The sequence below is a fragment of the Entelurus aequoreus genome, linkage group LG11, assembly GCF_033978785.1.
Source record: "Entelurus aequoreus isolate RoL-2023_Sb linkage group LG11, RoL_Eaeq_v1.1, whole genome shotgun sequence".
NCBI classification, from domain to species: domain Eukaryota; kingdom Metazoa; phylum Chordata; class Actinopteri; order Syngnathiformes; family Syngnathidae; genus Entelurus; species Entelurus aequoreus.
Window position 1 is genome coordinate 27,300,052 of NC_084741.1, and position 26,409 is coordinate 27,326,460.

Below are 26,409 nucleotides of genomic sequence, written 5' to 3' on the forward strand. Positions count from 1 at the left end.
AACACAACAACAGATATCATATAATCTATAAACATAATTATACTTTCAAAATAAGCCTTTGAGGACTTCTCATCTTTTTTTTAATGTATTTTGGCATCATTATCGTTTTCAACCATGTAACTTTCTAAAGTTAGAAAATACTGAATAAATGTTTTAAAGAAAGTAATACTAAGTGAATATCTGTTTTTGGCCTTAAAAATAAACATTTTACTGAGTACTATAATTAAATTGACTAAATCATGATTGTCAATGAACTCTCCTAAAATAACAGAAACCACATTAAGCTTCATAAACAAACCAATCCTTAAACACATTTTTTCAACTTCCACCCAAAACAAAGACACAATATGACAATACCAAAACAAATGCAGGGTGGATTCAGGTTCCTGACAACAAAATCGGCAATCATCTGACTCTGTCATATTCCATAATTTTAACATTTTCCCTGTGGGTAAGAAGTTATAAATAATTTTAATTTGAAAATAACGATTTTGCACATCGATAGTGGTTTTATAGATTAGTTTGAATATGGCATCCCATGGCAACGGGCAGTCAAAAAAGTCCTCCCATTTTCCATTTGTGTTGTATAAGGCAGCCTTCAAAGATTTCTTTATTAAATAAAAATTATATATTTATTTTAGTTCCTTTTTGCCATCTAGAATTTCTTATTAGAGGTTTACAAACTAATAATTTAGTAGTTCCATAATTAATTATTTGTTTCCATCTTTTCCCAATTACTCCAGTTAGTTGATAAAATGAAAAGCTTGAGCAAGCATCACCATATATAGTTCTAAATTCATCATACTTCATAATTTTACAATTCTCATTGATAATATCATTGACAAAAATGATTCCTCTTTCAAACATATTTTTCCAAAAGAAAGGCTTTCCATCTATTACAATATTAGAGTTCATCCATATTAACTGCTGCAAAATATTGTCTCTATTTTCTGGCACATAAAATTGAAAACACCACTATGAGTGGATTGTTTCCTTTATGAACCCCGCCATGTTTCCCAGCAGACTCTCTGGGAGGGGATCACTTGTAAAAAAGGATACCATTTCTTTTGATACAGTACATGTTTTTTGTCCAACAGGACATTTGTGTACCACTCAATGTTTAAATACATCTTTGGAACAATTGATGCTTTTAAAGACAGACACATAGCTTCAAGGTTGAGAAGTTTCAGGCCCCCATATTCATACTCTTTGTACAAAACCTTTCTTTTAATCTTTTGTGGTTTGCCGTTCCAGACAAAATCGAAGACCCTCCGCTCATAAATCTTAAAAAAGTTTTGTGATGGAGCTGGTAATGACAAAAACAAATAAATAAATTGAGGAATAATTAACGAGTTGGCAATAGACATTTTACCATACAAGGTTAGGGATTTCCCTTTCCATAATTGCATAATTTTGTCCAGCTTTCTTAGTCGATTATCATAATTTACTGAGCCTAGATCTTCCAGATTTTCTGGGACAACAACACCAAGTATGTTAACTGGTCCATCTGTCCACAAAACAGGCACTTTGCATTCCATTCGAAAGGACGTTCCCTTTAGATTTCCGATCCTTAACATTTTACATTTATCATAATCAAGCTTAAGGCCAGATTGCTGTGAAAATATATCCAAAAGATTAAGAAGGTTCCGCAAACAATGAGGAAAAATCTTATCTTTGTGAATCAGCCTTTTCTGACATGAACTTCATCAAGAACAAACACAGAACACGCCTCACTGATGCACATCTGCAAGACTCACTCAGAGTTGCAGTGTCAAGTTACACACCAGAGTACAACACACTAGTTAACAGCATGCAATGCCAGGCTTCCCACTAACTGACAAAGAAACAGATAACAGATTTGGTGTCCAGTTCAAAGTGTGACATGATTTAAAAATTTGAGAGTTTACTTTTGTATTTTACATGAGTTATTATTTGTACAAACATGGTGCAAAGTAATTCATGATTTGTTAAAAAAATGTTAGTGGCTAGCTAGTTAAAATGGGATATTGTGATTTCACAAGACTGTCTTAGAAGTGATCATTTGAAAATGTTCAATTTGAAAAATGTGCACTTAGAGAAAATATAAAAATAAAGTGTTGCATATTGATATTTATCTGTTTCTATATATATTTATTGTGAGAAATCATTAAGATGATCAGTGTTTCCACAAAGATAAATATCATTAATTATTAATAATAACAGAGTTAAAGGTAAATTGAGCAAATTGGCTACTTCTGGCAATTTATTTAAGTGTGTATCTAACTGGTAGCCCTTCGCATTAATCAGTACCCAAGAAGTAGCCCTTGGTTTCAAAAAGGTTGGTGACCCCTGCTTTACACATACATTTGGCTAATCGACAATAGTAAAATGTGGCCTAATTACTTAGTAAACCATCTTGCAAGAAGCATAAACAAGAGAAACCTAAAGCGTAGGACTCGTCAATTGCCATTTGAAGTTCCTTGGAATAGGATTCGAATTCAGCTGCGTATCTGGCAACCTTAGTCATGGAGAGTGGGAGGGGACTACAGAATTTTGACCGTGATTGCAGTACCATTTCTGGTCACATTACTACATATGACACCTTTAACTCGGTAAGATTGTTATTTTGTACTTTGCTAGCCAGCTAACAACTGTGAGACAAAGTTATGTGAAAAATTAAAAATAAAATAAAATAATTTTAGCCAAAGTCCGCCAGCTAAACATTGTCTAATCAATTCAAGTACTTTTTAAAGCAGCGTCAATTTGCAATGCAATGAAAAAAGGCACAACAACAAACGCAATCGCACACACACTCTAAACTTTAGGCACCAATGAGCCGATATCATAAGATTAAACATAAAAGCTATTAAGTAGCTAAAATGATACAATTATGTGCATTTAGTCTCTTAGAATACTTAAAATTCCAGGAGTTAATTAATAATCAATAATATATCAGTGTGTAGCTTTTTAAACCCCATCACAAAATGCTTGTTTCTTCTTTTAGCAAGTTAGTTTTGTTGTTTTACTGTTTGTTATTGTTGCTATTTTAACCGTCCTTTTAATTTTTACACAAACAATTTACTGGAGAGGCGTGATTAGGAAGAATGGCCACCCGGATCTGAACCGGAGTGGTGTTTTGTTATTGGACTTTTGTGCTCGTCACAGATTGTCCATAACAAACACCACGTTCAAACATAAGGTTGTCCATATGTGCACTTGGCACCAGGACACCCTAGGCCGCTGTTCCATGATCAACTTTGTAGTTGTGTCATTGGATTTGCGGCCTCATGTTTTGGACACTCGGGTGAAGAGAGGGGCGGAGCTTTCTACCGATCACCACCTGGTAGTGAGTTGGCTGCGATGGTGGGGGAGGATGCCGGACAGACCTGGCAGGCCCAAACGCAGTATGAGGGTCTGCTGGGAACGTCTAGCAGAGTCTCCTGTCAGAGAGAGTTTAAATTCCCACCTCCGGAAGAACTTTGAACATGTCACGAGGGAGGTGCTGGACATTGAGTTCGAGTGAACCATGTTCCGCACGTCTATTGTCGAGGCGGCTGATTGAAGCTGTGGCCGCAAGGTAGTTAGTGCCTGTCGTGGCGGTAATCCTAGAACCCGTTGGTGTACACCGGCGGTGAGGGATGCCGTCAAGCTGAAGAAAGAGTCCTATCGAGTTCTTTTGGCTCATAGGACTGCGGAGGCAGCGGACAGGTACCGACAGGCCAAGCGGTGTGCGGCTTCAGCGGTCGCGGAGGGAAAAACTCGGACATGGGAGGAGTTCGGGGAAGCCATGGAAAACGACTTTCGGACGGCTTCGAAGCGATTCTGGACCACCATCCGCCGCCTCAGGAAGGGGAAGCAGTGCACTGTCAACACCGTGTATGGTGAGGATGGTGTTCTGCTGACCTCGACTGCAGATGTTGTGGATCGGTGGAGGGAATACTTCGAAGACCTCCTCAATCCCACCAACACATCTTCCTATGAGGGAGCAGTGCCTGGGGAATATGTGGCGGGCTCTCCTATTTCTGGGGCTGAAGTTGCTGAGATAGTTAAAAAGCTCCTTTGTGGCAAGGCCCCTGGGGTGGATGAGATCCGCCCGGCGTGGACATCGGGCGGTACCTCTGGATTGGCAGACCGGGGTGGTGGTTCCTCTCTTTAAGAAGGGGAACCGGAGGGTGTGTTCCAACTATCGTGAAATCACACTCCTCAGCCTTCCCAGTAAGGTCTATTCAGGTGTACTGGAGAGGAGGCTACGCCGGATAGTCGAACCTCGGATTCAGGAGGAACAGTGTGGTTTTCGTCCTGGTCGTGGAACTCTGGACCAGCTCTATACTCTCGGCAGGGTCCTGGAGGGTGCATGGGAGTTTGCCCAACCAGTCTACATGTGCTTTGTGGACTTGGAGAAGGCATTCGACCGTGTCCCACGGGAAGTCCTGTGGGGAGTGCTCAGAGAGTATGGGGTATCCGCCATTCTGATTGTCGCGGTCCGCTCCCTGTACGATCAGTGTCAGAGCTTGGTCCGCATTGCCGGCGGTAAGTCGAACACGTTTCCAGTGAGGGTTGGACTACGCCAAGGATGCCCTTTGTCACCGATTCTGTTCATAACTTTTATGGACAGAATTTCTAGGCCCAGTCAAGGCGTTGAGGGGATCTGGTTTGGTGGCTACAGGATTAGTTATCTGCTTTTTCCTGATGGCTTCATCTGGCCAGGATCTTCAGCTCTCACTGGATCGGATCGCAGCCGAGTGTGAAGTGACTGGGATGAGAATCAGCACCTTCAAGTCCGAGTCCATGGTTCTCGCCCGGAAAAGGGTGGAGTGCCATCTCCGGGTTGGGGAGGAGACCCTGCCCCAAGTGGAGGAGTTCAAGTACCTCGGAGTATTGTTCACGAGTGGGGGAAGAGTGGATCGTGAGATCAACAGGGGGATTGGTGCGGCGTCTTCAGTAATGCGGACACTGTATTGATCCGTTGTGGTGAAATAGGAGCTGAGCCGCAAGGCAAAGCTCTCAATTTACCGGTCGATCTACAAACCCTGTTTCCATACGAGTTGGGAAATTGTGTTAGATGTAAATATATCCCTCAGGCTGTACTGCATCAACAAGCAACATCAGTGTGTAAAGGATATCACCAGATGGGCTCAGGAACACTTCAGAAACCCACTGTCAGTAACTACAGTTGGTCGCTACATCTGTAAGTGCAAGTTAAAACTCTCCTATGCAAGGCCAAAGCCGTTTATCAACAACACCCAGAAACGCCGTCGGCTTCGCTGGGCCTGAGCTCATCTAAGATGGACTGATACAAAGTGGAAAAGTGTTCCGTGGTGTGACGAGTCCACATTTCAAATTGTTTTTCGAAACTGTGGACGTCGTGTCCTCCAGACCAAAGAGGAAAAGAACCATCCGGATTGTTATAGGCACAAAGTTGAAAAGCCAGCATCTGTGATGGTATGGGGGTGTATTAGTGCCCAAGGCATGGGTAACTTACACATCTGTAAAGGCGCCATTAATGCTGAAAGGTACATACAGGTTTTGGAGCAACATATGTTGCCATCCAAGCAACGTTACCATGGACGCCCCTGCTTATTTCAGCAAGACAATGCCAAGCCACGTGTTGCATCAACGTGGCTTCATAGTAAAAGAGTGCGGGTACTAGACTGGCCTGCCTGTAGTCCAGACCTGTCTCCCATTGAAAATGTGTGGCGCATTATGAAGCCTAAAATACCACAACGGAGACCCCCGGACTGTTGAACAACTTAAGCTGTACATCAAGCAAGAATGGGAAAGAATTCCACCTGAGAAGCTTAAAAAATGTGTCTCCTCAGTTCCCAAACGTTTACTGAGTGTTGTTAAAAGGAAAGGCCATGTAACACAGTGGTGAACATGCCCTTTCCCAACTACTTTGGCACGTGTTGCAGGCATGAAATTCTAAGTTAATTATTATTTGCAAAAAAAAAATAAAGTTTATGAGTTTGAACATCAAATATATTGTCTTTGTAGTGCATTCAATTGAACATGGGTTGAAAAGGATTTTCAAATTATTGTATTCCGTTTATATTTACATCTAACACAATTTCCCAACTCATATGGAAACGGGGTTTGTACGTTCCCATCCTCACCTATAGTCATGAGCTTTGGGTTATGACCGAAAGGACAAGATAAATAAATAAATATTTATGAACAAATTAGTCATCTTTTTTGATAGTTACATGCCTAAAAATATCTCAAGCTGAATTTAAAAGCTAATGGCTAAATTACAGCCACTGAATGAATATCCATCCATCCATCCATCCCCTACCGCTTGTCCTTTACGGGGCCACGGGCGGGGTACACCCCGGACAAGTCGCCACCTCATCACGGGGCCAACACAGATTGACAGACAACATTCACACCCACATTCATTCACTAAAGCAAATTTTACGCCTTATAATCCGACGAATCGTTAAGATAGTCGATGACTAGTCAACTATTAAAATAGCCAGCCCCAATGCTGATTCCACCTCTTGGAACTTTAGGGAAATTTTGAGCATCTCTGCAGTTAAGCCACTGGCCAAATGAAAAAAGTCTAAATGTGGAAAGTGGTGGGTAAATATAGACACATTATACCAGACCTGGGCATTCTGCGGCCCACGGGCCGCATCCGGCCCTTTGTGCGTCCCTGTCCGGCCCGCGTGAGGCCAATTATAAATTACAAAATAAATTTTAAAAAGTATCTATGTCGAGTGTGCAATACAACGGTGCTGCTTTTGTTTTGAAAATCGTTATTTGTATTACTTCCGTGTGGACGTATGCGTGTGCGTGATTGTGAGTGAATGTGAACAGCTGCAATCATTAATTACAAAATAAAGTTGAAAAAACATCTATGTCGTGCGCGCAATACAACTGTGCTGCTTTTATTTCGAAAATTATTATTTATGGGCGTGTGTCAGTGTGTAACCTGCGAGTGAAGGTGCACATGCAGCGACAAGTGATGCACGGTTTAGACCCGAGACGCTAAAAAGAGAAAAGTTGATGAAGAATGGCGTGTTTCCAACAAGACACGGACTGCTATGCAACGTTCCCTCTAAGGTGCGTGCCTGCGCAATTGCGCACTGCTCAAGCGTCTGCTGCGCGCAGCAAATACATGCCGCGCACCAAATCAAATCCCATCTGAATTCTAAACAAAATAAACATATTTATTCTATGTAATTTTGCAATGCAACTCTGAGTGACAGTGACAACAAGCGGCCCTAACGGTGTTCGTCAACACCGTTCAATTGAACACCGTTCAATTATTGTAACGTCTATCGAGGACAGGAATTATATCCATCACTTTATTGAGCAAAACTGTTTATATTCGGCCATAACCACACCAAAAACATAAGTAAAACACTTCTATCTCGAAAAACTAGTCATTTTCTGCTGTACAAACCAGGCCAAAACCAACTTGTCATCTGCCACCAACACGCATAGCACTAAACCACTGGTGCGTTTATGGCCACACAAAAAGTCGGACAACTCAAACATCACACAAAGTTACACTATGACTCCTCAGTCATACGTGTGCTTATTTTACTGTCATTTATTATTAATGTTAATTTATTTATATTAGTCATGGAATGCTGTTACATACACTATGTTGAAGTATTACTATTATTATTAATTATTATTATTATTTATCTTACGGTATATATCAAAAATAATATTGAGCAAAATGTAATTGAAATATTGTCGATGTGGCCCTCCAGCAGTGCTCGGGTTGCTCATGCGCCCCCCGGTAAAAATTAATTGCCCACCTCTGCATTATACCCACGCACTACTGTAAGAAAATTACATACAAACAATGTTTGAAAAGCCTCGGAATGAACAATTGTGACAAAAAAAAGAAAGTACATTTTCTTCCCTGCACATCTTACAACATCACATACCAAGTTTGGCTAGCTTGGCTCCTCTTCTGCCTTTGGTCATCTTGGTTTTCTCCTATAAAAATGGAAAGGGAACAATTGGAATTGCTGTGTTCTCAGGTTGTGTCAGTAGTCTAAGTCTAAATCTAAGTCTAAGATGCTGCCTACCTCTGGTTCCTCTTGGTTGTCCTCGTCGTCGTCACCAGAATCCATATAGATCTTCCTCTTTTTACGCACACGTTTCCCCAGCGTCTCGGTTTCCACTGCCTGACACTCTCTGGCCTCCCCTGGAGATGACCTGCACAAAATGAATCGAACTCACGGTATAAACAAGTCCAATCCCAGTAAAAATACTTAAAGTGGCTCTGTAATTACTTTTTACCTGCCACTGGAGGGTTGGGCACAGTTGGTGCTACAGAACTTTCCCCGTAGAAGGGCATCCCGAGCGACGTGACCACCACAGACCCTACATTGTGTAAGCTCCTTGTTTGGAACAACTTGCACACTCGGAGCAACTTCCACTTTGGGGGTTTCTTCTGTAGTGGGAGTTACCGCGACAGGCAAGACAACAGGAGCAGGAGCTGCAAGAAAGAAGATGACCTCACACAAATATAGCTAATTCACTTATTAGTTCTCATTATTATTTTATTTTTACCTCAGCAACCGTTTTTTAAACAAAACACTACAAACGTTAAACTTGGATAAACTTTCTATAGTCATTGTGCAACTTCTAATGTGGTATAGATTTATCATTATGCACTGAAAATTACTTGGCACTGGAGGTGGGTTGTGACGTGCTACATTCACTGTGTTACATTTACTTAAAGTACCAGTAGAGTTTAATTATGTTTCATTGTAACCTTGAAATCATATCCAATCGCAATCCGCAAAGTATGTAAGAAAAACGTACTTGAATGGACAAACAGGAACAAATTACTCTTTTCAATATAGTGAACCAAGACTGCTCCCACACCAGCACTCTCTTGTTTTTGTTTATATGTGTTAGTATTGTACTGTTTTGCAATGCCAAAAAGGAGCAATAAAAACTCAAGTGAGGAAAAATAACACCATTTAAACATCACAAATGCCACAAATTCAGTCAGCCATTTTGAATATTCCGCTCCGAATACCTTCGGCTATTTCCGTACATTGACATCACTGGAATAACGCTTCTGCACTCTGATCATAGTATCAAAACAGACATACTGGAAATATACAAAACCTTGTGCGCACGAGCGAGCGAGCGAGCGAGCGAGAGAGAGAGAGAGAGAGAGAGAGAGAGAGAGAGAGAGAGAGAGAGAGAGAGAGTCTTTAATTCAAAATCCTTATATAAGACATTAACACATATGTTTTTCTTCTGTTATGCATTTAAAGTTGTAAATAAATAAATACATTAAAAGTCCACTAACAATGTAGTCAATGGGGGCTCTCTATTCCGCCCTCAAAACTCTCTAAATAACCATCCAAAACCCGCCAACATTGCACTTTATACATATCGTGACTTGAATATTAACCAAATATTAGCGGTGTTGTTATTATAAGCGCTAATGCAGACAAACTATTTTTAGCGGTGCAATGATACAGACAGCTAAGTAGCCCTCTGCTGCATTTACTGTGAGCTGGCAGCGATGTCCTGCTGCTCCCGCACCATCGCGTCTCGGCTCGTCAAAGGTATTCTAGATTATAAATCATGCCTCTCATCTGGATAATAGGAGGATTTAGCCATACATCTAGAAGTTGTTCATCTGTGACATTCAATTTGTACTCGGTGAAACATCCAAACACACACATCCATAAAAGGTGTCTGCAGGGAGACTTTTCCTTGTTAACCTTTGGTGTGAATCACAGGCCTCGAATTTTAACTATTTAAGGTCAAGGCAAGTGTTGCCTGGGTCTCAGCTGCACTCTGGCGGAAGGCGGGCTACACTCTGGACAAGTCGCGGTACACCCTGGACAAGTCGCCACCTCATCACAGGGCCAACACAGATAGACACACAACATTCACACTCACATTCACACAATAGGCCCAATTTAGTGTTGCCAATCAACCTATCCCCAGGTGCATGTCTTTGGAGGTGGGAGGAAGCCGGAGTACCCGAAGGGAACCCACGCAGTCACGGGAAGAATATGCAAACTCCACACAGAAAGACCCGGAGCCCGGGGACCGAACCCAGGACCTTCGTATTGTGAGGCACATGCACTAACCCCTGTTCCACCGTGCTGCCCTGTTTTATCCATCTATCCATTTTCTACCGCTTGTCCCTTTTTGGGGTCGCGGGGGGTGCTGGAGCATATCTCAGCTGCAATCGGGGAGAACATGCAAGCTCCACACTGTTTTACATTCTAGATTATTCAAAATAGCCACCCTTTGCTCTGATTACTGTTTTGCACACTTTTGGCATTCTCTCGATGAGCTAACTCCTTCAAGACTGTTGGAAAACCATTTCAGGTGACTACCCCTTGAAGCCCATGGGAAGGACAACTTTGGGCTTAAGCTCTGGTAGAGTGCCAGCAAATTGTTACCAGAGCTCCTGTGCCACCATACAAAGGTGTGGCAAAATTATCGTGACAGCAGCCTGTTATCATTCCCCCACACTCTGAAATGCTCCTTTGAATGCAGGTACCAGAAAATACAATCAACCAGTCTTGTGATGTACCCATTGGACCTCTCTCTGACAGTAATATGGATGATAACAGGAGGAGGGGTGCCATGCAGGCTTTGTAACCTCAACCCAGTGGACGTCCCACAGTGTCAGCCTTTGGTAAAACTACAAGAGGTTACAAAAAAGACATACAAGGAGAGTAGGAGTTGGTCCTCAATAAGGTGAAACGAGACGTGGAGGAGGTATCAGTAAGGGAGGTGGGAGTAACCAAGCAAGAAAACGATCCAAAACCACATCCCATAACATCTTTGCAGGGAAATGGGCTGACCTATAATCAGTAAATAAATGGACAACCTGCTGTGGAGGTGGAGAAAAGTGTTTTCCAGTCATGACGAAGATTTTGGCTGAACTGGCACTGTCAAACATCAGATACCCACTGGTTCAGCTGCCTCAAGCCGTGAGAGAAACCGCCCCGTCCTACCAAGTCAGTATACTGCACTCCGAGCACTGTACTTCTAGTACACCATTAAATATTGGCCAGGTATGCAAAATGGTAATGCTGACGCCTTTTTCAGGTTGCAGGAACAGAAAGCGTAAGTTGCGCGAGCAGACCAAGTAACAGTTGATACAAAAAAGACTTTGGAGGAACGACAGACACGACACCTAGACCTTCCCCAAGTACGTCAATGGAAAGAGCAACAGGTACCACAGCCAGAGGTATGTGCTACTTTATCACCATACCTTGAACCGTTACTGAAGGAGTGGGATAATTTACTTTTGCAAAATTGTATACTAAGCAGAGTTGTTAAAGAGGATGGTTCCAACTTCCAAATATTTCAAGTAATTATCCCTAAACAGGAAACCTATTGTGTATGGAGACAATAACATGAAATAATGGGTCACCCCAGCAGTGCAAGGACATAAACATCCCTACAACTGTGCTGCTACTGGCCCAGGATGACAAAAGATGTAAAAAGTTGGACAGCTCCCTCCCCGCAATGCATATGCACAAAGGCGGGGTCGGAGGGGAAAGCACCTTTTTTAATTTTAATTTTCCTGAGGGAACTCTCCTGAAGGAAACAATAAAGTACTATCTATCTATCTATCTTTAGTACCCAGTCCAACCTCCTCCCCATTCGAAGTGGTCGGAATGGATTATCTCTCGTTGGGCCGCCCGGGTGACCAGTACCCTTATATCGTTGTTATAACAGAACTGTTTTGTAAATATGCAATATCTGTCCCCACGAGAGACCAGTCGGTCAACACTACAGCTCAGGACTGGAACAGCAGTCTCATACAGATTTTTGGCTGCCCGAAATGCATCCAGACCGATAGAGGAGCGACATGTGAGTCTTTACTAATACAAGAGTTGTTTCAGTTGTATGGTGCCAGAAGAGCCGTACACCAACATATCACCCACAGGGGATAGGGCCGATGAAAGCTTCAATCAGACTTTATTGGGACTGCTAAATTTTCTGAATGAAGCAGAACAGGCACACTGGCCCAAATGTTAGCCAGCCTTCATCCAAGAGTAGGGCTGTGAATCTTTGGGTGTCCCACGATTCGATTCAATATCGATTCTTGGGGTCACGATTCGATTCAAAAACGATTTTATTTCAATTCAACACAATTCTCGATTCAAAAACGATTTTTTCCAGATTCAAAACGATTCTCTATTCATTCAACACATAGGATTTCAGCAGGATCTACCCCAGTCTGCTGACATGCAAGCAGAGTAATAGATTTTTGTAAAAATCTTTTATAATTGTAAAGGACAATGTTTTATCAACTGATTGCAATAAAGTAAATTTGTTTTAACTATTAAATTAACCAAAAATATGACTTATTTTATCTTTGTGAAAATATTGGACACAGTGTGTTGTCAAGCTTATGAGATGCAAGTGTAAGCCACTGTGACACTATTGTTCTTTTTTTTTAATTTTTATAAATGTCTAATGATAATGTCAATGAGGGATTTTTAATCACTGCTATGTTGAGATTGTATCTAATATTGATACTGTTGTTGATAATATTCATTTTTGTTTCACTACGTTTGGTTTGTTCTGTGTCGTGTTTGTGTCTCCTCTTAATTGCTCTGTTTATTGTAGTTCTGAGTGTTGCTGGGTCGGGTTTGGTTTTGGAATTGGATTGCAATGTTATGGTATTGCAGTGTATTGTTTTGTTGGATTGATTAATAAAAAAAATGTTTTTTAAATAAATAAAAACATTTAAAAAAAAATAAAAATAAAATCGATTTTTATAAAAATGAGAATCGATTCTGAATCGCACAACATGAAAATCGTGATTCGAATTCGAATCGATTTTTTCCCACACCCCTAGTAAGTAGAGATAACACAAACCAGTGAAACATTAAAAAGAGCTGCCGTCAGGGCTGACAAGCTGCCGCTGTCAGCCTGCTAAGCTAACAAAAACAGCTTAAGCTAAAATACCTATGAGACTCAGATTGAGCGTGGACTCACTGACGTCACTTGTCACTAGGCAACAGGCACCGCCTTTTAAAGGAACATGCGGTTCTCATATGAAACTTATCTCAACTGCATAATGCCACATATTTTACGTTTTTTTTTAAGTAACGCATTAATTACTTTCCCTAGTAATTAATTACATTTATTAAAAAGTAATTCTGTTTGTAATTCAATTACTTTTTTGGTAAAGTAACAAGTATTTAGCATTCATTAATTTTTTTAAGTAATTTGCAGAACACAGCCTGTCATACAGCATCATGAAGCAGTTAGCAGGTTGTTGTTCCTTGCTAAAATCTTTGTGTGTATGTCCTATAATAATGTGTACCAAAAAAACAAAACAATGCTAAATTTAAATTATTTTCATGTTGCTGCTGACGTTTAAACATGTCCTCTTAAACCAGGCATGGTGGGGATATTTAGTAACGTCAACGGCAGTGGCGTGCGGTGAGGTTCATGTCTGGTGAGGCACTGACTTCATCACAGTCAGATTTACAAACATATGAACCCTAAATAGTATCTTATTCACCATGTGATTGGCAGCAGTTAACGGGTTGTGTTTAAAAGCTCATACCAGCATTCTTCCCTGCTTGGCACTCAGCATCAAGGGTTGGAATTGGGGGTTAAATCACCAAAAATTATTCCCAGGCACGGCGCCGCTGCTGCCCACTGCTCCCCTCACCTCCCAGGGGGTGATCAAGGGATGGGTCAAATGCAGAGGACACATTTCACCACACCTAGTGTGTGTGTGACAATCATTGGTACTTTAACTTAACTTTACACTTACAAACTGTAGCATGCACACAAAAAAGCACATTTAATAAAAAAAAACGTTATTATGGTCTTACCTTTACTTATAAGTGCGGGAGCAGTGGTGTTCATGTTAGAGGAGTTGTGAATGAATGAAATATGAAATCCGCGCTGCCGTCTGCTGGTGTACCTAATGTTGTGTCCCTGTTCACGGCTCCTCTGGCGCGCCGCGCGAGCATTGTTGTTTTTGCACTTTTTGGCTTCTTGTTAAGTGACTTTTTTGGGGTGGATTCGGTCTTGCACGTGGAGGGTTTGGGTGTGGGCTTTGGTTGGTGTGGCCGCGGCGCTCCGGTCGGGGGTGCATTCTGCGGCGGAGAAGCTTGGCCCCAGGAGGCGGGGTTATGAGACGAGCCTCCACTTTTATGATCGCTCAGCACAAGAAATACGTTACACACATACAGTTGTTGACAAAATACACTGTACATTATATACCTCAGCTAACTAAACTATGGAAATGTATAATATAATTCATATAGCAATACAGTCTCACTGCACAGCAGGCCAGCAGTTGGCCGAGTCATTGCGCACAATCCATGTTGAGGCACAAATCAGTGACGTGCCTCAACTGGCTGCTGATCACCGCACCGTCTCTTCTTTCAAGATGGCGGCGCTTCACGGCGGCAGCTTCTTGCATGCGCTCTTGGAAGTGTAGACCGATTTGGCAAAAATACCCGTCAATTCAGTCAATTTCCGTGATCACTTACGACCGACTTACGATTCTGGATGTGGAGAGATCGGGCCATTTTGGGCTGAAAGATGCGTGTACGGTGGACCTACTCGCTAGCTTGGGAATTCTTCGCGAGCTACATCCAGCAGTGGCCTTTGAAGCAGCGGCGTCCACTACCAGCGGAGACCGTCAACGAAAGAGACGTAAGCGGTGCGCTCGGAAGCAGAAGCGGGGATGTCGGGCGGGGCTAACAACAAAGCTAAAGGCGTTGTTGTTAGCGGGGCTAACGAAAAAGCTAAATGCTAATCCACAAAGAAGCGCTAATAAGGAGTCTGTTAAGCTAGAACTAGCCAGCGCCAGGCTGGATAATCCCTGCACACATAGCAATTCTCTTAGTACAATATACAATTCACATAATGTTTTTTCTGCGTCAGAGGTGGACATGCATTTTACTGAGGTGGCAAACAATCTAAAAATTCCTGTCATATCAATTCCTAGATATGGTCGAAATTATTTAAAGTGCACTACGCATAATAAACGTAACATTATTAATATTGCTACTACGGATACTTTCAACAAAAACTCCTCAAAACAGCCCACTACCTATAATATGGGATTTTTAAACATAAGATCATTATCTTCCAAAACGTTATTAGTTAATGAAGTCATTAGAGACAACAAACTTGACGTCGTTGGTCTCGCTGAGACCTGGCTCAAACCAGACAAATTTTTTGCGCTGGGTGAGGAGTCTCCTCCTGGCTATACGGGAACGCATATTGCCCATCCCATTAAAAGGGGTGGGGGTGTTGCACTAATTTACAACAAAAACTTTAGCCTTACCTCGGACCTAAATAATAAATATAACTCGTTTGAGGTGCTTACTACGAGGTTTGTCACACTGCTGCCTCTGCACCTGGCTGTCATCTACCGCCCCCCAGGGCCCTATTCGGACTTTATCAATGAATTTTCAGAGTTCGTTGCTGATCTAGTGACGCACGCCGACAATATAATCATAATGGGAGACTTTAACATCCATATGAATACCCCGTCGGACCTTCCATGCGTGGCGCTCCAGACTATAATTGATAGCTGTGGTCTTACACAAATAATAAATGAACCCACGCATCGCAACGATAATACGATAGATCTAGTGCTTGTCAGGGGTGTCACCACCTCCAAAGTTACGATACTCCCGTACACTAAAGTAATGTCCGATCATTACCTTATAAAATTCGAAGTTCTGACTCATTGTCAACAAACTAATAATAATAATAATAATAACTACTATAGCAGCCGCAACATTAATGCTGCCACAACGACGACTCTTACTGACCTACTGCCTTCGGTAATGGCACCAGTCCCAAATTATGTGGGCTCTATTGATAACCTCACTAACAACTTTAACGACGCCCTGCGCGACACCATTGATAGTGTAGCACCGCTAAAGCTAAAAAGGGCCCCTAAAAGGCGTATCCCATGGTTTACAGAAGAAACTAAAGCCCAGAAATTATCATGTAGAAAGCTGGAACGCAAATGGCGTGCGACTAAACTTGAGGTTTTCCATCAAGCATGGAGTGATAGTTTAATAACTTATAAACGCATGCTTACCTCAGCTAAAGCTAAATATTACTCAAATCTCATCCACCTCAAGAAAAATGATCCTAAATTTTTGTTTAGTACAGTAGCATCGCTAACCCAACAAGGGACTCCTCCCAGTAGCTCCACCCACTCAGCAGATGACTTTATGAATTTCTTTAATAAGAAAATTGAAGTCATTAGAAAAGAGATTAAAGACAATGCATCTCAGCTACAACTGGGTTCTATTAACACATATACGACTGTATATACGACGGACACTGCCCTCCAAAATAGTTTCTCTCTCTTTGATGAAATAACATTGGAGGAATTGTTAAAATGTGTAAATGGGACAAAACAAACAACATGTTTACTTGACCCAATTCCTGGGAAACTTATCAAGAAGTTTTTTGTTTTATTAGGTCCATCAGTGTTAAATATTATAAACTTATCACTTTCCTCTGGCACTGTTCCCCTAGCATTCAAAAAAGCGGTTATTCATCCTCTACTCAAAAGACCTAACCTCGATCCTGACCTCATGGTAAACTACCGGCCGGTGTCCCACCTTCCGTTTATCTCGAAAATCCTCGAAAAAATTGTCGCACAGCAGCTAAATGAACACTTAGCGTCTAACAATCTCTGTGAACCTTTTCAATCCGGTTTAAGGGCAAATCACTCTACGGAGACAGCCCTCGCAAAAATGACTAATGATCTATTGCTAACGATGGATTCTGATGCGTCATCTATGTTGCTGCTTCTTGATCTTAGCGCCGCTTTCGATACTGTTGATCATAATATTTTATTAGAGCGTATCAAAACGCGTATTGGGATGTCAGACTTAGCCTTGTCTTGGTTTAACTCTTATCTTACTGACAGGATGCAGTGTGTCTCCCATAACAATGTGACCTCGGACTATGTTAAGGTAACGTGCGGAGTTCCCCAGGGTTCGGTTCTTGGCCCTGCACTCTTTAGTATTTACATGCTGCCGCTAGGTGACATCATACGCAAATACGGTGTTAGCTTTCACTGTTATGCTGATGACACCCAACTCTACATGCCCCTAAAGCTGACCAACACGCCGGATTGTAGTCAGCTGGAGGCGTGTCTTAATGAAATTAAACAATGGATGTCCGCTAACTTTTTGCAACTCAACGCTAAGAAAACGGAAATGCTGATTATCGGTCCTGCTCAACACCGACATCTATTTAATAATACCACCTTAACATTTGACAACCAAACAATTAAACAAGGCGACTCGATAAAGAATCTAGGTATTATCTTCGACCCAACTCTCTCGTTTGAGTCACACATTAAGAGTGTTACTAAAACGGCCTTCTTTCATCTCCGTAATATCGCTAAAATTCGTTCCATTTTGTCCACAAACGATGCTGAGATCATTATCCATGCGTTCGTTACATCTTGTCTCGATTACTGTAACGTTTTATTTTCGGGCCTCCCTATGTCTAGCATTAAAAGATTACAGATGGTACAAAATGCGGCTGCTAGACTTTTGACAAAAACAAGAAAGTTTGATCATATTACGCCTATACTGGCTCACCTGCACTGGCTTCCTGTGCACCTAAGATGCGACTTTAAGGTTTTACTACTTACGTATAAAATACTACACGGTCAAGCTCCTGCCTATCTTGCCGATTGTATTGTACCATATGACACGGCAAGAAATCTGCGTTCAAAGAACTCAGGTTTATTAGTGATTCCCAGAGCCCAAAAAAAGTCTGCGGGCTATAGAGCGTTTTCTATTCGGGCTCCAATACTATGGAATGCCCTCCCGGTAAAAGTTAGAGATGCTACCTCAGTAGAAGCATTTAAGTCTCATCTTAAAACTCATTTGTATACTCTAGCCTTTAAATAGACTCCCTTTTTAGACCAGTTGATCTGCCGTTTCTTTTCTTTTCTTTTCTACTCTGCTCCCAACCCGGGGTGGACCGCTAGCCTGTTCATCGGATGGGGACATCTCTACGCTGCTGACCCGTCTCCGCTCGGGATGGTTCCTGCTGGCCCCACCATGGACTGGACTTTCGCTGATGTGTTGGACTTTCACAATATTATGTCAGACCCACTCGACATCCATTGCTTTCGGTCTCCCCTAGAGGGGGGGGGGGGGTTACCCACATATGCGGTCCTCTCCAAGGTTTCTCATAGTCATTCACATTGACGTCCCACTGGGGTGAGTTTTCCTTGCCCGTATGTGGGCTCTGTACCGAGGATGTCATTGTGGCTTGTACAGCCCTTTGAGACTCTTGTGATTTAGGGCTATATAAATAAACATTGATTGATTGATTGATTCTCAGTATTTGAACGGCAAATGTGAAAATAAAAATAAAAATAATCTAAAACTGGTGAAGTTAAATGGAAAATAACTGTAGTATAATCACTGGATACATATAACAATTTAATTAATTTTTTTTCTTTTTACTTTTTTTTTTTCTTTCCATGATGGCAGGTGAGGCCATGCCTCCCCTGCCTCTAGTGACGGCACGCCACTGGTCAACGGATATTTCCATTTATGGGATAGTTTATGGGCCAAACTACTTTATATCGGGATATGAGTTTTGGTTTTTATCACCTAGCCCAGGGGTCGGCAACCTTTACCACTCAAAGAGCCATTTTGGCAAGTTTCACAAATTAAAGAAAGTAATGGGAGCCACAAAAAAAAATTTAAAATGAAAAACACTGCATACAAAGCTTAAATGCATTGTGCTATGTTAACCAGGGGTCTCCGACACACGCACCGGCACACACTTTAATGTGGAAATTTGATGTTAGTGCAGCCCGCGAGTTTGAACTAATGGCGCTTGATAGCGTCATACTTGCCAACCCTCTCACTTTTCCCGGGAGACTCCCGAAAGAGCATGATGACACTGCATTTGGCGCCCTCTACAGTCTGCCCTAACAGTGTACCTGCTCGACCACACGTAGAATGCAATTTCAGCTTGCTCACGTAAGTGACAGCAAGGCGTACTAACTCAGCAGCCACACATCTTACACTGACGGTACCAATACCCAGAATCCCATGCAGCCCTAACTCTTCCGCTCAACCAACGCACGGAGAGGGGGGGGGTTTGATGTGTGGGGGGATTTGGTGGTAGCGGGGGTGTATAATGTAGACCGGAAGAGTTAGGGCTGCACGGGATTCTGGTTAATGGTTGTGTTGTGTTTATGTTGTGTTACGGTGGGATGTTCTCCAGAAATGTGTTTTTCATTATTTTTTGGTGTGGGTTCACAGTGTGGCGCATATTTGTAACGTAACAATGTTAAAGTTGTTTGATACGGCTACCGTCAGTGTAAGCTGTGTGGCTGATGAGTAAGTATGCTTTGCTGTCTCCTGTGTGTGCAAGTAATAACAACATGCAACATGTGGCTGGACTGGCACGCTGTATGTAAATGCTATAGAGGACAATTACTGCAGTGCAATTAGGGCACGCCCTTTATTTAGTAATTAGACTGTAAATAGGATTATTTTTTCCCTGGGAGTAATTTATGAGAGACATCCATCAATCTCCTGGGAAAATCGGGGGGGTCGGCATGTATGTAGCTGAGCCGCATCAGAGTGGTCAAGGAGCCGCATGCGGCTCCGGAGCCGCGGGTTGCCGACCCCTGACCTAGCCCTACACTCGTGTTAGTGGCAGTGCTAACAAAGTCTAGGCATGTTCTCTATGTTTAATTGAGTGTTGCAGTAGGCCTTGGGATGGCATTGTGTTTATATGTATGAGTGCACATGTGTGCATTGTTTGAGTGTTAATAATGAAAGTGTGATATTTAAGACATTCCGTATTGTTACAAAATGTTTTCTGTGGTACAGAAAAATTTCTGTGCTGCTAATTTCTTCCATTTAGTAGGACCGGTGCTACTCCTGAAAAAGCTAAGCATTCAGCCCTGAATATGCATGTTTTAGTCGGATTGCTGTCATACTCCCTGAACTGTTAAGTGGACTGATTGGAGACAGCTGGGACAATTAGGTGAATTATTATGAAGTGAATTATGTTTGTATAGCGCTTTTCTCTAGGGACTCAAAGCGCTACACATTGTGAAACCCATTATCTACATCTTGTCATACCAAAGACTATAAAAATGGGACCCATTACCTCTCTGCTTGGCACTCAGCATCAAGGGTTGGAATTGGGGGTTAAATCAGCAAAAATTATTCCCGGGCGCGCCCACCGCTGCTGCCCACTGCTCCCCTCACCTCCCAGGGGGTGATCAAGGGTGATGGGTCAAATGCAGAGAATAATTCCGCCAGCCGTGTCAGCAGTGTCACAGTCACAGGTTTGATAATACGTAAGGGGAGGGTGGATCAATCCATAAATTGTGTGTCGATACCATGGGTAGTATCAGTATATGATTGATTATAGGGTAATTAGGTCGACATTTTTATTTTTCAAAATAATTTTTATTGTTTTTGTTAATGTTTACAAATTTAGGGAATAATTCCCAGGACACAGGAGGACTTTGAGGGCAGAAACCAAAAGCAATAGATTGTAGTTATTGGTTTAGTTTAGTTATTGCATAAATTTGACTTTGTTTTGCTCAGACAATTGTATGTAATTAAAGGGTAACTAGTAACTAGTTTAAATATTGTGTTGATATTATTTAACTGCCAATAGCACTAACCATAAATAAATTGAAACATTTAGGGACGGCGTGGCGAAGTTGGTAGAGTGGCTGTGCCAGCAATCGGAGTGTTGCTGGTTACTGGGGTTCAATTCCCACCTTCTACCTTCCTAGTCACGTCCGTTGTGTCCTTGGGCAAGACACTTCACCCTTTGCCTCTGATGGCTGCTGGTTAGCGCCTTGCATGGCAGCTCCCGCCATCAGTGTGTGAATGTGTGTGTGAATGGGTAAATGTGGAAATACTGTCAAAGCGCTTTGAGTACCTTGAAGGTAGAAAAGCGCTATACAAGTACAACCCATTTATCATTTATTTATTTAAAGTTAATACAAGTGATGGATTTCGGAATTGGTATCAGCCGATGTCACTCATGGATGATCAGTATCGGAATTGTCAGCATAAAACACTAATAAGATCATCCCTAATTTTTCCGCAGGTTATAGCAGTACCTTTTCCTTGAGATGATGCTGACTCACTCTTATTGGATGGTACTGCTGCTGTTTTGCCCTGTGATTGGCTCTCTGGTGGAGGGGTGGGACTGTGTGATGGTGCCGGATCCAAAGTCCCAATTTTAGACTCCAGCTTGTGCCTTTTGACATCTACATCCGTCACAATCTCAAGAGTGCCAAACTCTGTCATGCAGAACTGAGGGAAACAAAATACATTTCGATTAGACACAACTTTATTTATTTGTTGGGCGTGTGTCCTCAGGGAAATGAAGGTTACAATAGCAGCAACTCTGTATGCTGTATACGAGAAAATATTTAGCAATAGCAGCAAAGCACAAGTCAGTATGCTGAGCGCAGAGCACAAAAAGTATTGCTAAAACAGAATAAGTGTTTGGACATCTGCAAAAATAAATTAGCTCACAATCTCACATATGTAAATGGCAAATGTTCATCAATGTGTATTATCCCTTTTTAAATACATGTAATCTAATCTAAAAAAATAATAATATTAATAACAATGTTGTTTAAAATATTCAAGCAAAAGTTATTTCACATGGTCACATAAGTCAAACTCAAGGCCTGGGGGCCAGATCTGGCCCTCCATATTGTGTTATGTAGCCCGCGAAAGCCAGGGAATAGTATGCATTAATTAAGTACTTTATCTTTTCTTACTAAATGAATTTGTTCTTTCCATTTTGACATTAAAAATTAATGTACTGCATGCCATTGCATATCTTTTAAACGTTAATAATATCTAATAATGCAGAAAAATATTATGCTATCATATTTTCCAAAACATTTGTTGTCAAAATAAAAATACAGTACTTAAAATATCTGCTTGACTTATGATTTTAAAGCAGACTATCACATTGTACACAATAGACAATAGACATTGTGACAATAGACTTTACGGTAAGATTAGAGCGACTGAGCTCCCAGTTTTTTAACCATAAAAACAACTTGGTACTGTTTTTCCATATACAGTAATATACCATAAAACAACAAACAGATTTTATGGTTAAAAAAAAACCTGGCAGCTCCGTTGCATGAGTTTTACCGTAAAAAAACAAGCGGTAGTGAATTTCCATTCCATTTACAGTAATGTGCTGTAAAACAAAAAAAAATCCCATCAATTTTATGGTAAAAGTCTGGCGACCGAGTTGACTGTTTGTTTTTCACAGTAAAATCTAAAATTTTTTTTAGAGCGTACGAAAAAAGACATACCGTATTTTTCTAACCATAAGGCGCACTTAAAATCCTTTTATTTTCTCTAAAATCGACAGTGCGCCTTATAACTTGGTGCGTCTAATGTACTCAATAATTCTGGCTGTGCTTACCGATCTCAAAGCTATTTTATTTGGTACATTGTGTAATGATAAGTGTGACCAGTAGATGGTAGTCACACATAAGAGATACTGCAAGAGCAGACTGCAAGATGACGGCAGTAAACAACACCAAAACTTTAAATGTTCCATTGAGAATATAGAACATTACACACGGCGCTCAAAAATATGGCAAAATGTTTAAGTACGACTTTGGCAAGCTATGAATCCGCACCGCTTGATGGATTGTCGGAGCATTACGGCTACCGTAGGCAGACGTACTCTGCTTCAACATACGGGTATTATTATGGTGTGTGTATAAGGACCGCAAAATGGCATCTTTTAGAAGACATTATCTGGCGTTTTGTTTCGCAATATTATGCAAAACCAACTTTTCTTACCTTCTGGTACCTGCTGATGTGTATTTGAGATCTGCATAAGTCCTGAAAATGTGTGCACGTTCTCCATTGTAGTCTGTGCCGACACCATAGTAGATAAGCTTCTTCTTTTTCTCTATCTTCTTGTTATGGGGTAGTCATCCTCCGCTGTTGCCGTTTTTAATATAAAGTCGCGTAAAGTTCTAACTTATATCTGTTACTAGACTCCCTATGGTATCATTAAAAACTACCGGTGTAGTGGGTTTACATTGTTCACCAACGGAACTTTAGTTATTTGAGAGTTCCGATCGGCCTCTTTTTCACGGTACACATTTTGGCGTTGTTGTTGCACTAGTGAGCCACGGATGAAGAGATGCTGCTCCGTTATTGAGTTAAGTAAAGTCTAAATGTCATTAAAACAGTTAGCTTCATCTTTTGACACTTCCTCCATTCCTGTCCTTGTATGCTACACCGCTACAACAAAAATGACGGGAAGAAGATGCTGTCAAAGTAGAGCCACATCCTGAAGCGACGGTCAGAAAGCGAATTGAAGATGGTCTGTAAAACATACTCGATGCAACATTTTGACCAAGGAACCACCATTACATGTTATGTAGACCACAAGGAAGTGTTTTAAATTTAGAAAAAAAAATCATAATATGAACCCTTTAATGCGCTATAATTCGGTGCGGCTTTTCTATGAAAATAAACCTGAATAGACCCGCTCATTGGCAGTGCGCTTTACAATCCGGTGCGTCCTACAGTCCGAAAAATATGGTAATAATCCAATGCATAGGCAAATATAAATATATACATATATATACATATATATATATATGTATATATATATATATACAGTGTTGGGACTAACGCGTTACTTTGTAACGCGTTACTGTAACGCCGTTAGTTTCGGCGGTAACTAGTAATCTAACGCGTTATTTTTTATATTCAGTAACTCAGTTACCGTTACTGCATGATGCGTTACTGCGTTATTTTACGTTATTTTTTATGTAGTATCGGCTAGAAACTGAAGATCTGAGTGTGTTTTGTGGCAGCGCTGCGGTGGAAAATAAGAGGCGTACGTGCTCTGTGTGGGTGGGGGCGGGGGGGGACTCCCATACCGTAGTTGAGGAGCGCAGGGGAGACGTTTCTTCGGGGCTAACAACTTTCACTTTACCCGGAAGTGGGTCTTTACAGCTGAGGGTGAATGACGAGGCCGGCGGTTTGTTGCAACTTTGTGACTTTATTGGACGCAGCCCTCCACCAAGCTAGAGAGAGCACCAGCAAGCACTCACTGTCGCCGGTCGCTCACTTCTCTCGCCCACTCACTCACTGACGTCATTCACCTCACACGCTGTCATATCTTAAAGGGCCACACACACTCACACACACATAAACGCTACTATCATAACAACTAACAAGACATCAAGGCGAAGCCAAGAGTCGATTTTTTTAACAAGGAGAAATTCTCAATACTTTTCTTTTGTCGAGCACAAAGAAAATAACATTTTAGTTAAATGTAAGTTGTGTCTTGGATCAAATATCCTATCTACTTCAAGTTCAAGTTAAAGTGCCATTATGTTGCAGCTATTTAAAATAGATTTGTCAATTTGTTCTGGCCAGAAACAAATTGGCCTTTGAAACATATCTTTGTCTTTGTGTGTTGTATGTAGACCACATTGTTTGTGTGTTGTATGTAGACCACATTGTTTGTGTGTTGTATGTAGAGCACATTGCTTAGCAGAGTTCAGTGATGCAAATGCATGTCAAGTTGATCAACACATTGTATTATTCTCCAGTGCAATAACAGTACTGAAATTAAGGCTAAAGGGCATTAATGGGAGCTTTTAAAAAAGAAAAGAAAAAAAGAAGTAACTAAATAGTTACTTATCAAAGTAACGCATTACTTTTTGGTGTAAGTAACTGAGTTAGTAACTGAGTTACTTTTGAAATGAAGTAACTAGTAACTATAACTCATTACTGGTTTTCAGTAACTAACCCAACACTGTATATATATATATATATACATATACATATATATATATATATATATATATATGTATACACACATACACATACACACATATATATATATATATATATATATATATATATATATATATATATATATATATATATATATATATATATATATATATATATATATATATATATATATATATATATATATATATATATATATATATATATATATACACAGTTATGTCCATAATAATAGCAGTGTGTTTAAAAAGGTGTGTAAACCTCAAAATTCTTCAAATAAATTGTATTTTAATTAACACAATGCATTGGGGAGACTGCACATTCTATTTCAAAGCCAGAAAATTGGAAAAAAGTAATTCAATTTGACAATATTTTACAGAAAGTCAAGAAATATAAAACAAAAAAATTGCAGTGTTGACATCTTTCTTTATAAAACTCAAATGTACTGTATAAACTAAGAAAGGCTTGCAGATACAACTTTCCTTAGAATTATTAACTATAATTTAGTTGCATAACCACGGTTTCTGATAACTGCTTCACATCTGTGGCACATGGAGTCGACAGGTATTGCAGCCCAGGACAATTGTACTACGTTCCACAATTCCTCTGCATTTTTTGGTTTTGCCTCATGAACAGCATTTTTTATGTCAGCCCACAAGTTTTCAATGGGATTAAGGTTCAGGGATTGTGCTGGCCACTCCATTACTTGAATTCTGTTTGTCTGGAACCATGATTTTACTCGCTTGCTGGTGTGTTTGGGGTCATTGTCTTGTTGAAACACCCTTTTCAAGGGCATTTCCTGTTCAGCATATGGCAACATGACTTCTTCCAGTATTCTGATGTATGGTACTCAAACTGATCCATGATCCCTGGTACACGATAAATAGGACCAACACCACAATACGAGAAACATCCCCATATCATGATGCTTGCACCACCATGCTTCACCGTCTTCACTGTGTACTGGGGCTTGAATTCAGTGTTTGCAGGACGTCTGACAAACTGTCTGTGGCCCTTAGACCCAAAAAGAACAATCTTACTCTCATCAGTCCCCAAATATTACGCCATTTCTCTTTAGGCCAGTCAGTGTGTTCTTTGGCAAATTGTAACCGCTTCAGCACACGTCTTTTTTTTAACAATGGGACTTTGCGGGGGCTTCTTGCTGGTACCTTGGCTTCACGTAGACGTGGTCTGATTGTTACAGTACTCACAGGCCATCTTAGATCTTCTTTCATCCTCGTGGAGCTGATCATTGGCTGAGCCTTTGCCATTTTGGTTATTCTCCGATTCATTTCAATAGTCGTTTTTCTTTTTCTTCCTCCCCTTTTTGGTTTTGGCTGCCATTTTAAAGCATTTGATATCATTTTAGCTGAACAGCCTATCATTTTCTGCACTTCTTTATAGGTTTTCCCCTCTTTTATTAAATTCTTAATCAAAGAACGCTCTTCTTCTGAACAGTGTCTTCAACGACCCATTTTACACTGTTTTTCCAAGGACAAATGCACAGCCAGCATATGGAGCGTCAGTTGCCTTGATTCTAAAATAAGGGCCACTTGTTTAACATATTTTTTTTACACATAATCAATGATGTCACTTATGGAACGCAGCATTGCTATTTTTTTTAACACGCCCC

At 41.0% G+C, this 26,409-nt stretch overlaps 1 protein-coding gene across 12 annotated transcripts in view; it reads right to left on the bottom strand.

Annotated features, from left to right (window-relative positions):
* Positions 1–26,409, bottom strand: part of l3mbtl1b (L3MBTL histone methyl-lysine binding protein 1b) — a 69,271-nt gene that overhangs the window by 32,662 nt on the left and 10,200 nt on the right. For 11 of the 12 annotated variants that reach the window (XM_062062844.1, XM_062062855.1, XM_062062851.1 and 8 more), the window contains exons 3-6: positions 21,074–21,269; positions 8,239–8,437; positions 8,025–8,154; positions 7,881–7,932 (exon numbers count right to left, since the gene is read on the bottom strand). In XM_062062844.1, coding sequence (XP_061918828.1) covers positions 7,881–7,932; positions 8,025–8,154; positions 8,239–8,437; positions 21,074–21,269 — 577 coding nt within the window. The remainder of the gene's footprint in view (positions 1–7,880; positions 7,933–8,024; positions 8,155–8,238; positions 8,438–21,073; positions 21,270–26,409) is intronic. The other variant, XM_062062852.1, reaches the window with a different exon arrangement.